The 12,881-nt window shown below is 51.3% G+C and overlaps 1 protein-coding gene across 1 annotated transcript in view; it reads left to right on the top strand.

The window, feature by feature from the left end:
- Window positions 1–7,686, top strand: part of LOC113612887 (tubulin alpha-8 chain) — a 19,409-nt gene extending 11,723 nt beyond the window's left edge. The window contains exons 2-5 of the mRNA XM_027093136.1: window positions 498–720; window positions 2,144–2,292; window positions 3,861–4,541; window positions 7,375–7,686. Of these exons, the coding sequence (XP_026948937.1) occupies window positions 498–720; window positions 2,144–2,292; window positions 3,861–4,541; window positions 7,375–7,668 (1,347 nt within the window). The 3' untranslated portion in view covers window positions 7,669–7,686. The remainder of the gene's footprint in view (window positions 1–497; window positions 721–2,143; window positions 2,293–3,860; window positions 4,542–7,374) is intronic.
- The last annotated feature ends 5,195 nt before the right edge of the window (window positions 7,687–12,881 follow it).

Here is a 12,881-nt window from a genome sequence, read left to right as displayed (position 1 = left end):
GTGTGTGTGTGTGTGTGTGTGTGTGTGTGTGTGTGTGTGTGTGTGTGTGGCGGCGGCTGGGAGGCTCAGGCTGCAGCAGGAACGGGAGACCTGCGCCAGGCACGGCAGTGGATTTGGGCGTGGTTTCTGCTGTCCTCACTGGTTCTTCCTTTGACCGGCTCCATCCGTGCAGGAGTCTCGTGGTTTGGAATTAGCCCAGTTTCCTCCACGCAGCTGCCCTCTTTTTCCTTTTCTTGACACAAAGGATTAACCCTGGAAAGCAATCTTTACAGCAAACCACAAAGCTGCGGTGCTTCTTTGGAACCGAGTCTTGATCCGGATGCTGTGGTGCCCAGACCCCACGTGGCTGGGGCATGGCATGGCGGGAGGCATGGGTGTCCTGCCCGTCGAGTTCCAGGGATGGACAGGTCCTCAGAGGTGGGGGCCTGGGGGCCTGGGGGCCTGGGGCAGAGGCGTGACCGGGCTGGGGCTCTGACTGGGCTGCTCTCTCCCCGCAGCGGGAATGCATATCCGTCCACGTGGGCCAAGCAGGGGTCCAGATCGGCAATGCCTGCTGGGAGCTCTTCTGCCTGGAGCACGGCATCCAGGCCGATGGCACTTTTGGCACGCAGGCCAGCAAGGTCCAGGACGATGACTCCTTCACCACCTTCTTCAGCGAGACCGGCAACGGGAAGCACGTGCCCCGGGCCGTCATGGTCGATCTGGAGCCCACCGTGGTGGGTGAGTGTGGGCCAGGGTCCCCGCACAGGGACAGCACCGGACTGCAGAGGCCGTGGTGTCTGGGGAAGCAGATCTGCACGTGGAAGGGGTGGCTCATCCGGAGCCCCCCACCACGTGACTCTTGGCTCCTAGAGTTCTCCGCAGTCTCGGGATCTCAAGTGGGGATCACAGATCACTGCTCCCCATTAAACCTCCAACCTAGTGCTCTCCACTGAAATCTGCTGAGACAGACCGACATTGCCGGCATTGTTTATTAAACACTAAGGGTCAAAATACAAATAATTTCAGAAATTGTAAGATGCCCTCCAACAGTCAGTTTCCCAAAGTGTGTGTTTCCGCTCCTACGGTAATTGCAGTCTGTCCCGGCGGCCTGGGATAACCTTGCAGCGTCTCGCACACGAGACGAAATAGCAGCAGGCGCTTCCTCTTACAGCCAGAGGCTGCCGTAGGTTAGAATGAACCTCTTCTGGATGTTAGGGAGCAGGAATTCTGACTTGTGTTGGGGCAGGATTCTTGCTCTCCCAGCTCCCCCGGCCCCAGTACCCCCTGGATCAGTCCTCGCTCTTCATCAGGATTTTCTCATCTTCAAAGTCTGCTTACCAGCGAAGGTGGACAAGTCCCCCAGGGATGTCTGGGCACTGCCTGCGGTGCCTGAACACTGTTTCTAGGGCCACAGACCCCAGGCCCTCTATCCCATGGACGCTTATACAAATACAGAAAGGGCCGATGAGCTTCCCAGGCCACTGCATAGATGGGTGCTTTCCCTGGGGGAGCAGAGGGACCCTGTAGAAGAGAGGGGCTGTAGGTGGGGCCTGAGGCACCTTGGCCTGCCGTGTGTCCACCTTGCGTGGACCTTGGAGGTGAGCAGAGCCCCCGGCCCCGCGGCCTCTCTTGGGCTCCAGCTCTTCTGGAGCCTGGAACATAGCTTTGCTTCAAAGTTGTTCTGAAATATCTCTAATGCCTGACATGTATTGTTGCCACCAGAGATGGAGGTTAGGGCTGGGACAATTCCGGGGGAGCCTAGGAGCCAGGCATATTCTGAATCTTTCTCTGTGTCCCTGGAACATTTGGATGCAAGTGAAATCGGGTTAAATTCTGGGGTAAATTTTGCAGCATGAATGAAAAACAAGAGGGAAGCCTTGTGGGTCCAGGGGGAAGAGGCAGTCAACTTTGGTGTTTGGCCAGCTTTGTAAACCCAAGGCTTTTTAAGGTCCAGCCAGTAGAGCAGCTGGCTTCTCATTGCTGCTTGAGTCCCGGGCTTCTGGCTCTGTTAGTGCCTGTGTTACCCTGGAATTCTCTTAGCCTCGCAGGTATATTATAGGGTTGTCTGGTTCCACCTCAATGGAGTTCAGTAGGTAGGGGTGCCATGTGTATTCTCGTCTGGGAACCAGGTAGTAACACTGACGGTCCCCTCTCTTGGTAGATGAGGTTCGGGCAGGAACCTACCGCCAGCTCTTCCATCCAGAGCAGCTGATCACAGGAAAAGAGGATGCAGCTAACAACTACGCGCGGGGCCACTACACGGTGGGAAAGGAGAGCATCGACCTGGTGCTGGACCGCATTCGCAAGCTGGTATGTGTTTACAAGGGCAGGGAGCTGCTGAGCTGGACGTACTAGGATTCACCTCTCTGAACAGGCTGGGTGGAGGCACGTGACCCCTGGCTACAGGATAAACGCCTAAGATCTGGGAATTTCTGCTTATGTCCGTAAGAGGCATTCACAGGGCTGACGCCCCTTCCTCTGGCTGGACGTTGTGGGCTGCCCTCCAGGTGATGCCCCGGTAGCACTTACAGATGCTCTATGGTGGTGTCTGGGGAAATTCCAGGTGTGAGAAAGGCGAAGCTCTTTGCTTCCTGGCAGCACAGTTTAACAAAGCATTTAACTTGGAAGAGAAGAGGAAGGTTGTTGATCTATTTCAGCACTTACAAACAGCATTACCAATGTCAAATACGTTCCGTTTAATTCCCTAAATAATGATACAAAGGAGGTCTTGTCCTTGAACTTTACAGATGGGGAGTTTGAGGGCCAGGATGGTTCAATAACTTGGTCTGGGTCCCGCAGCTAGAAAGTGGCCAAGTCAGGATCTGAACCGGGTTGGTTTGACTAGAAAGCTCAGGGTGGGTCCCTTGTCTACTTGATCCCCCTTTCCTAATCTGTACAACGGAAAAGGTTGGTCTTGATCAGGGGTCCTTGGGAGCTAAGGATGCCGAATTTTCTGTTTAGAGGAGGGCTAGTAGGGTTCATCAGTCTCAGAGCCATCTGCGATCCCTGAAGCTCAGAACCACAGGACTGAACACAGTCATAGATCACGGCCAATGGGGAAGTTCTGTGACCTGTGAATTCTCTTAGTTCCGGTGAGAGCTAACTGTCAGGTCCTTGCTTAATTATCACAACAACCTCATGAGATGAATTTTTTTTTTTTTTTTTGCGGTATGCGGGCCTCCCACCGCTGCGGCCTCTCCCGTTGCGGAGCACAGGCTCCGGATGCGCAGGCTCAGCGGCCATGGCTCATGGGCCCAGCCGCTCCGCGGCATGTGGGATCTTCCCGGACCGGGGCACGAACCCGTGTCCCCTGCATCGGCAGGCGGACTCTCAACAAATGCGCCACCAGGGAAGCCCGAGATGAATATTTTTTATTGTTCTCACTTTAACCAAGAAGAAACATGAGTCTGGAGGGTTCAGTTCAGTAACTTGCTCGAATTTTTACAACTCGGAAGTGGCAAAGTGGATGTGAAATCTCAGGTTCTCTGACCCATTTATCTTCCGGAGCCACCTTCCAAGGTTGGGCTGGGATGTGTAGGTCTGCAGTTCCCGCAAGATCAAATGACTAGGGCTGGGGAAGTGGGCAAGGAGCTGGGGCCCTCGTGGGGCAAAGTCATTAACCGCTGTGGTTCTGGAAGCTCATTCCTGGTCCAACCAGGCCACTGGGCTGGAAGCTTCATGGACCCGGAGGTGTGTGCAGGTTTGCTGCCTGTATTTTAGCGGTTCCTCCCAAGACCGCCGAGGCTCCTTTGTGTTTCCTTGCTCCTTCAAGGCTGTTTTGATTTCACCCACTTGACAATGTTGAGGGATAGAGTGGGGCAGACAGAGAGGCCCGTGAGGGAGTCCTCAGAGCCTTGTCTCGTGTCCTCCGCTCCCAGACAGATGCCTGCTCAGGCCTGCAGGGCTTCCTCATCTTCCACAGCTTCGGGGGCGGCACCGGCTCCGGCTTCACTTCTCTGCTGATGGAACGCCTCTCCCTGGATTACGGCAAGAAGTCTAAGCTGGAGTTCGCCATCTACCCGGCCCCCCAGGTGTCCACGGCCGTGGTGGAGCCCTACAACTCCATCCTGACCACGCACACAACCCTGGAGCACTCGGACTGCGCCTTCATGGTCGACAACGAGGCCATCTACGACATCTGCCGCCGCAACCTAGACATCGAGCGCCCGACGTACACCAACCTCAACCGCCTCATCAGCCAGATCGTGTCCTCCATCACGGCCTCCCTGCGCTTCGACGGCGCCCTCAACGTGGACCTCACCGAGTTCCAGACCAACCTGGTGCCCTACCCCCGCATCCACTTCCCCCTGGTCACCTATGCGCCCATCATCTCGGCCGAGAAGGCCTACCACGAGCAGCTGTCCGTGGCCGAGATCACCAGCTCCTGCTTTGAGCCCAACAGCCAGATGGTGAAGTGTGACCCCCGTCACGGCAAGTACATGGCCTGCTGCATGCTCTACCGGGGGGACGTGGTGCCCAAGGATGTGAACGTCGCCATTGCTGCCATCAAGACCAAGAGGACCATCCAGTTTGTCGACTGGTGTCCCACAGGCTTCAAGGTGAGAGCTGGTGGCTCGGTGGAGACAGACAGCTAGAGAAGCAGAGGGAGACACCAAGGATGGGGAGAAAGAGGTGGACACTCAGGGTCTTGGACTGATGCACATTCCGTGGGAGCTCTGGGATGAGATGGGAAGAGGGGCTTAAGCCAAATGTAACACTAATTTCATTCATTAATTCGTTCATTCACCTATTTTAGGTCAGGAGAGATTTTGAGAGGATTATTGGAAGAGGGGGAGGGCACTAGTGCAGTAGGGAGAAGGGCTCCACCTCTCCTGCCCTAAGATCTGCAGACATCTCAAAGGTCAGGCAGAAAGGACTTTTCTCTTACAGGGAGGAGTGAACGGGGCTAGAACGAACTTGTGTGCAAGTGGGATGAAGAGGATGACTGGGTGGAAGTAGCTCTGATCTGACGGTAGATCAGAGAATGCAGTAACCAGATTATTCAAGTTGCTGGAGAGGTGTAATTCCCTCCTCTAACACCTCAAAAGATGTGTTCTTCTCTCCCCAGTTCGCCCTGTAAGTTTTCATCGATTTCGAGAAAGGATAAGAAGTTTCATGGTTATCATATGGTTGTGATTCACATTATGAAGCCCTGACATTTCCACTAAGCAGGAGTGAGCTGGGAGCCTGTTGTAGGTCTGCGGTCTGGGGAACACCAGACTCTGAGGGTTGGTGTGGGTACACAATAGCCAGGGAAGACCCCCAGCTCCCAGGACCAGAAGATGTCGAGCACTGGAAGCCGCCCCCTGAGTCGCCCTGGCCGGGCAGGCAGCTGCCCCTGCACTCGTGTCTGCTTGACTGCTTTGTCCTGTGTCCCACGGTCTCATCCGAGTCCACCATCAAAGCGGCTGCCACCATTCACGTTAATTAGACCCCTGGCAGGCCTTTAATAATTTAGAGGTTTGCTGAACACCAGAGGTGGTTGTGACAGTTGCTCGAGACAGAGATGAGCACGTCTCAGTTTTCCCTGCTGGGACTTAACGGAAACAAGACACCTCATGCTGGCTTCTCAGCTGAGAGGCTGATGGCAGAGAGCATCTCCCACCCTGCTCTGCTCCAGCCACGTACAGAATCCTTTCCCCTGGACTGTGCCTATTTTTATGTGGCAGTTCTGGTCACTCTTGCGAAAACATTCAGGATCTTCCCCCAAGTTGTTGGGTTTTTTTTCTTTCAAATGGAAACAAACAACAAAACAAGCTAGTAGTAAAATGAATAGGCAAAAAAAAAAAAAAAAAAAAAAAGAATGAGATATGAGGGTGGTGGAGAAATTAACAAAAAGGACATGCCCCCGTATTCTTGCCCCTTTATTTTAAGCTGAAGCTCCAGGGTTATGACCAGAAAGATAAGGCAGTGCTAGAACCTTTAGCTGCTTCTCAGAAAGGCACATGCCGTGGGGGTGGATGGTGTTGAACTTCACCCTGTAGCATCCTCCCCAGGGTCAAGGGCTGCTACTGCTGAAAAGAGAGCAGAGTTGGCTGGTCTAGTGAAATGTCATGTGGCATTGCCTTCTCCCTTCTCACTTTGGTCCTTCGCCCCTGTCTCAGCATCACCTCCACCCCCAAGATGCCACTTTTGTTTAAGAGGAATGATAGATCATTGTGAATTCATTTAGTGGGTTACCCACCTTGGCTGTACAGCCTGCTGCCACTCCCACCTCCACCTCTCAGAGGACATGCATTTTAAAGCTGTGAATTTAAGAGATTGGCAGTTCAGACCTGGTGGCCTGGTGGAGAGGCATTTTGGGGCCAGCTCCATGGTTCTCAGTGTCCCATGAGTATTATCACAGTCGTCACCTGAGGCCCCTTCCAGGCTCCTAGAGTTCCTGGGGTCAGCTCCAGTTTGGGGTATGTGTGGGGAGAAGGGAGCCTTCCGGGATATTAGCCCCCTCGTCAGGGTGGGCTGGATCAACTTGGAGGACCCTCCGTGCTGCCAGAACTTGGGGGATTGGCTCATCCAGCAAGTTTTAATTGACTTTCTTTGATTTCCATGCTTTTCTTCCAAGAAACCCCACTCCCCAGAGACAGAGGGCCTGGTAAATGCTGACACCATCCGCAGAACCTTTTGCATCTCTTTATTTATTGCTTGAGGATATCTTTTTAAAAATTGATTAATTAATTAAGTTTTGGCTGCGTTGGGTCCTCCTTGTTGTGCATGAGCTTCCTCTAGTTGTGGCGAGCGGGGGCTACCGTTCGTTGCAGTGCGCCGGCTTCTCGTTGCGGTGGCTTCTCTTGTTGCGGAGCACGGGCTCTAGGCGCGTGGGCTTCAGTAGTTGTGGCTCGTGGGCTCTAGAGGGCAGGCTCAGTAGTCGTGGCACACGGGCTTAACTGCTCCGTGGCATGTGGGATCTTCTTGGACCAGGGCTCGAACCCGTGTCCCCTGCATTGGCAGGTGGATTCTTAACCACTGCGCCACCAGAGAAATCCTCTCCCTGATCTTTTAAACCGCCCTTCACCCTTGGCAGAGAAACTGCCCTAAACCCGTTGACAGCATAACTAAGAGGAACCCGAGATACCATTGGAAGGAGTGAACTTATAATAAGCCCTGTCTGCTGGCACTGCACACGCGCCCTGCTTGACCCCCTTTTCCCTATCCTCGTTTGCCTGCTTGAGTCTCCCACTAGGGTTTCCCCCAGCCCTGCCCCTCCCCTTGAGTCTCCCGGCCCAGTGCCGCTTGCTTTTGCTTCCTCTCCCACACGCACCTCTCTACCCACCCGCCGTCCCACCTCCTGATCCCCTCTTCACATCCAGGCCTGCTGCCCCACCCACCACGTGACCAAGGTGCCCCAGCTTGTGTTATCCGCTGATTGCCGCATCTTCACCCTCTCTTCCCCAGGTGGGCATCAACTACCAGCCCCCCACGGTCGTCCCTGGGGGAGACCTGGCCAAGGTGCAGCGGGCCGTCTGCATGCTGAGCAACACCACGGCCATCGCCGAGGCCTGGGCCCGCCTGGACCACAAGTTCGACCTCATGTACGCCAAGCGTGCCTTCGTGCACTGGTACGTCGGAGAGGGGATGGAAGAAGGAGAATTTTCCGAGGCCCGGGAGGACCTGGCTGCCCTGGAGAAGGATTATGAGGAAGTGGGGACTGATTCTTTTGAAGAAGAAAACGAAGGGGAGGAATTTTAAATACAAACGTTCCTCGTGGCTGTGTCTCTTTATTCCTGCTGCCCCTCCAAGCACATTTAACTTTTCCTAGAGCAGCAGACCCCGGCCTGGGTCCCGACACCAGTACCTGTGGGTGACGGGGCCAGCACGGACGCTGAGCTCTGCCAGACCCTCCCGTGGGGGAGCGCAGCTCCGTGTCAGCAAAGGAAACGAGAATCACTGTCTCTGGGTTAGGGTGCAGGCCAGTCACACCTGTGCAGAGACCTAAGCGGGATTTAAAATTCTCTGTTAGGCTGGGCTCACCCCAAACACAGCCTGCTGGCTGGGGAGCAGAAAGGTGAGATCTGGGCGCGGGTGAGATTCTGGAAAGGGAGTGTTCTCAGAGTTAGAGTTAGAAGCAAGAGCCCATTTCCTGCCCTTGTGAATACACAGATAAACGAGTGGGATCATTCCAGACAGTGTTCAGTGCCGTGAAGCGAAAAAGCAGTGATGGGAGAAGTGGGTGGTGAGGTCAGAAGAGGCCTCGCGGAGACCCGGGTGCAGCTGGGAGCCACCGCGGAGGTTCTGGAGTCAGAGCACGCCGGGTGGGTGTGTGAAGAGCAGGGAGGAGGTGAAGGTACCCGGAGGATGGAAGTGAGGGGTGCGGCCAAGAGCCATGCGGAGTGCAGGGCACACTTAGGCTAATCCTGCACAGGACGTGAGGAGCTTAGGTTTTCTCTGGGTGAAACACAGCATTTCTGTGTGGAATTTGGAAGGTTTTAAGCAGACACCTCCTAAGCTTTATATACACATACACCTTATCTCTAACCCCAACCATCTCAAAATGGATGGTCTTCTCATTTTATGGCTGAAGAAGCTGAGGTGTAGGGCGTTTATATGTTGAGACACAAAAGGGCGGGGGCCAAGAGGCTGTTCTCTCGGCTACCCCGCCCTCTTTCCACCGTTGGTGTTTGTGTCCGGTTCCAACTGCTGCCTCATAAAATGAAAGGTTGGGAGAAGCAAAGTCCATTTATTGCAAAGGAGAGGACAAATTAATGCATCTTTTCCCTGAAGTTGGCAGCTCCGGTAGGATTTTTGGAAAAATCAAAAGGCTACTCTGATTAAACTAGTGATAAGACACCCAGGGTCGGGCCGTAGCAGGTCCCTGTGCATTAAATGTGCAGCTCGTCAGCTGTGGACTTTCCCTGCATGTTTCTACTCTGTATTCCTTGGAGGCCCCGGGAAAAATAGAATAAAATGTTCCAAGGAGAGGAAGACCAGGCAGGAAGTGACGCTAACCACTCGCCGAGGACTGTTTTCGGAGAGACCACACTTTCTTGCTCTTCTGTGAAGGAGATGGTGGCGCTGAGGAGGAGTCCAGATCTCTGCCCATCAGGACCCCCTTGCCCGAGGTCACGCCTCACCAAGTCCCGCAGGGGCTGCAGGGACAGACCCAGCTGTGCGGAGAACTGGGGTCAGGAGCTGTGGCCCATCTCAGGAAGGGGCATTTCCCCTCTGACCGACGTGAGAGACCTACCCATGGGTTTCAGATAAGCCTCGAAGGACTTCCCGAGTGTGTAACTAGGACCTAATTAGGGAGAGAGTAACAGACCCCTGAGACCAGGGTTCAGGGGAAATCACCTACAGTGTCTTCCTTCCCTCTAGATCTATGTGAATTAGGTTAAAATAAATACGAATGGCAAAGTCACAGAGGTGACGTCTGGGAGGTATGGGGAAGGGGGAGTTTGAGGGGTGATATTTTAGGGCCTTGGATGTATTTCCCCCCAGTTTCTTTCTTTTTTTCTTTTGCGGTACGCGGGCCTCTCACTGCTGTGGCCTCTGCCGCCGCGGAGCACAGGCTCTGGACGCACAGGCTCAGTGGCCATGGCTCACGGGCCCAGCCGCTCCGCGGCATGTGGGATCATCCCGGACCGGGGCACGAACCCGTGTCCCCTGCATTGGCAGGCGGACTCTCAACCACTGCGCCACCAGGGAAGCCCTCCCCCCAGTTTCTCCTCTTCCATTTTCCCTTGTTTGGTTGAGTCCCTGTCCGATCATGGGGTTGGGCCCGTCTAGCCCTGCTGGCTTTTATCTCTGTTCACGAAGCAGGAGTATTGAATTTTAGAACTGGAGAAATGCATCCCTAGAAAGAGAGTGAATAGGAAAGTGGATGAGTCTCTATCTTCCCCCAAGAAAAGGCAGCTTCATAATTCTCCAGCACGGGATTGGCTAGAGGCTTCTTAAGACGGTAAAGTAAGTTTGGCAGGTGCCAGAATTGGGCCACGGCCCGTGGTAGGCAGCTTGTTTAGCTCACTGGGCTTTAGCCTGGGTTATCCAGTTTCTGGAATCCTAATGCCATCTCTGAAGGATTCCTAAGTAATTTCTACCGATAAAAAAAAAAGTCTTTTTTACTTTTTACTATTTTACCCCAGGAATTAGGAGAGCCCGTAGTTAACATAGTATCTAGTGAAATCCACATGCATATTCATATGTACTCCTCACCCCAGTGTTTGCAGTCTGGGTCCTTCTCAGCAAGAGGGACAGATCTCCAGCCTTTGAGCGCAAACAGCTTAGGTTCCAAAAAGAACCTACTGAGGAAAAAGATAGTATGTTTATATATTTATTTTCTCCAAACTGCTGATTCTATCAGTGATTTGATCGGCATTTAACTTTAATACAAAATTGCCACTAACCCCACCATTCTGAATTTTTAAGGGTCACTGGATCAACGCCATGCAACTGTTTTTCCTATTACAATGCCAGTCTACTAAAGGAATCAAAAACTTCCCTTTTTAAAAATTTTTTTGGCCACACTGCACAGCATGAGGGATCTTAGTTCCCTGACCAGGGATCGAAGTCATGCTCCCTGCAGTGCAAGCAGAGTCCTAACCACTGGACCGCCAAGGAATTCCCAAAAACTTCCCTTTTTAAGTTATCAGTCTAAACTGTCTACATTAAAAAACAAAAAAACCCCAGTGCTATAATTAGTTTTTTATTTTTAGGTCTTGTGACAAATTTATGACGTCGACCACTTTAGGGATGAAGGTGAGAGAGTGAGTGGGGCAAGAGGGGAGGATATCAATACGGATACTGTTAAATTTTGTAGAGTTTATTTCATCCTTCCTTCCCATATACACAGAACCCCCAAGAGCTAAGGTGAGTTGTCACTTATCCACATTTTTTTCATGAATATGCAAAATGAAGCTTCTTATGTGACCTTCTACATATTGTATTTGGGGCTTAGACACTGAAGTCTAAACTGTAAGGCTGTTTGTTTGGCTCATGGTTAGTGAGACAGGACATTGTCTCTCCAAGCAGGTTCTATTATCTTGCAGTGGGGAGAAATAAAAACACATGAAGTGATCTTTTGTATTAATGCCAGGGACTTCCCTGGCGGTCCAGTGGTTAAGACTCCGCACTCCCAATGCAGGGGGCACAGGTTCCATCGCTAGTTGGGGAACTAAGATCCCACATGACGCGTGGTGTGGCCAAAAAACATCCCGAAAAAAAAATCCCCCAAGCCCCAAGATTTGTATTAATGCCAATGCAAAAAACATTAGTAAAATGTCAGCAGAGTCCATACCACGTTAAAAAATATAGCACAACCAAGAAGGATTTATTCCAGGAATTCAACCGTGGTTCAGTTATTAGGAATTCCATCAGTCTATTTTTTTAAGTAATTTTATTTTATCTATTTATTTGTTTATTTTTTGGCCGCGTTGGGTCTTCGTTGCTGTACGTGGGCTTTCTCTTTAGTTACGGCGAGCAAGGGCTTCTCTTCGTTGCGTTGCACGGGCTTCTCATTGCAGTGGCTTCTCTTGTTGCAGAGCATGGGCTCTCAGCGCACAGGCTTCAGTAGTTGCAGCACACGGGCTCAGTAATTGTGGCTCATAGGCTCAGTAGTTGTGGCTTGAGGGCTCTGTAGCACCGGCTCAGTAGTTGTGGCGCATGGTCTTCGTTGCTCTGTGGCATGTGGGATCTTCCTGGACCAGGGATAGAACCCATGTCCCCTGCGTTGGCAGGCAGATTCTTAACCACTGCACCACCTGGTAAGTCCTACAATGTATATTGATGTGGATTTCTGTGGCCTTATCTAGGGAGTCCACCCAGTTTCTTAAATCTGCAGATTTATGTCTTTTGCCAAATTTGGGAAATTTTCAGCTTGTCATATCTTTGAATAGTTTTCAGCCTCACACTTCCTTCTCTTCTTTGGAGCTCAGTGAATGTTAGATCTTCCATTATAGTACCACAGGCCACTGAGGCTCTGCTAACATTTTTCAGTCTATTTTCTCTCTGTTGTTAATATTAGATAATTTCAATTGTTCAATCCTCAAATTCACTGATTCTTTCTCCTGTCATCTCTCTTCTGTTGAGCTCACCCAGCGATTTTTTCCTTTTGAAACTCTGGCATGACCAAACAATTTTTTCTTTTTTAATAAGCTTTTTTGGGCACTGATTGTAAATACAGATTTTATTCAATACATTGCATTTTACAACATGTTAATAAAATGCAATGTTATTTCCTTTCCCTGTGCACATATTCCCTAAGTAATGAGAAAGCCAGTAATTCAGTACAGTATTGAATTACTCAATAGCTCAACCTTAAGACTGTCACTGGATTTGTTGTGAATTTGGCTCCTTCAATTTTTTTTTTTTTACCGTGGAACAGGGCTGAATTATCTATGCTTAGGTTGGCTTCACTGATATCTTCAAAGGTGGGCCCGGAAGAGGAGCTCCGTCAGCCGGGAAGCCCCAGGCCTTCCTCTCACACTCTGCTACAACTTGATAATGATGAGGTTGCAAATTTTCTCCAGCTCTTTCTGCCAGAGTTCAAGTTCTTCCTTTTCTGCAGTCAGATTCTTATCAAGCCAGTTGATGGTTTCATTATACTTGTCAAGAATCTTCTGTTTGTCCTCATCTTTGATCTTGCCTTTGAGTCTCTCATCTTCAACCTTTGCTTTCATGTTGAATGCACAGAACTCAAGTGGATTTCTGGAAGCCATCTGCTCCTCTGCTTCTCATATTCAGCTTTGCACTTCTTAGCTTTTGGACCATAAGCTCAATGTGTTCTTTGCTCAAATGGCCCTTGTCATTTTTTGATGGTAATCTTGTTCTATTTTCCTGTACTCTTATCCATAGCAGAGACACCTGGGATACGCATGGCATCCTGAAACTACATCACCAGAAACAAATACATTGAACTGTGTATCAAATGGACACCATAACCACATAGAAGAAAAATAAAATCCACAGTA

This window comes from Aethalodelphis obliquidens, unplaced genomic scaffold (genome assembly GCF_003676395.1).
Source record: "Aethalodelphis obliquidens isolate GAN/ISIS:26980383/991018 unplaced genomic scaffold, ASM367639v1 scaffold83, whole genome shotgun sequence".
Lineage (NCBI taxonomy): Eukaryota > Metazoa > Chordata > Mammalia > Artiodactyla > Delphinidae > Aethalodelphis > Aethalodelphis obliquidens.
This window is presented reverse-complemented; position numbering and strand designations above follow the sequence as displayed.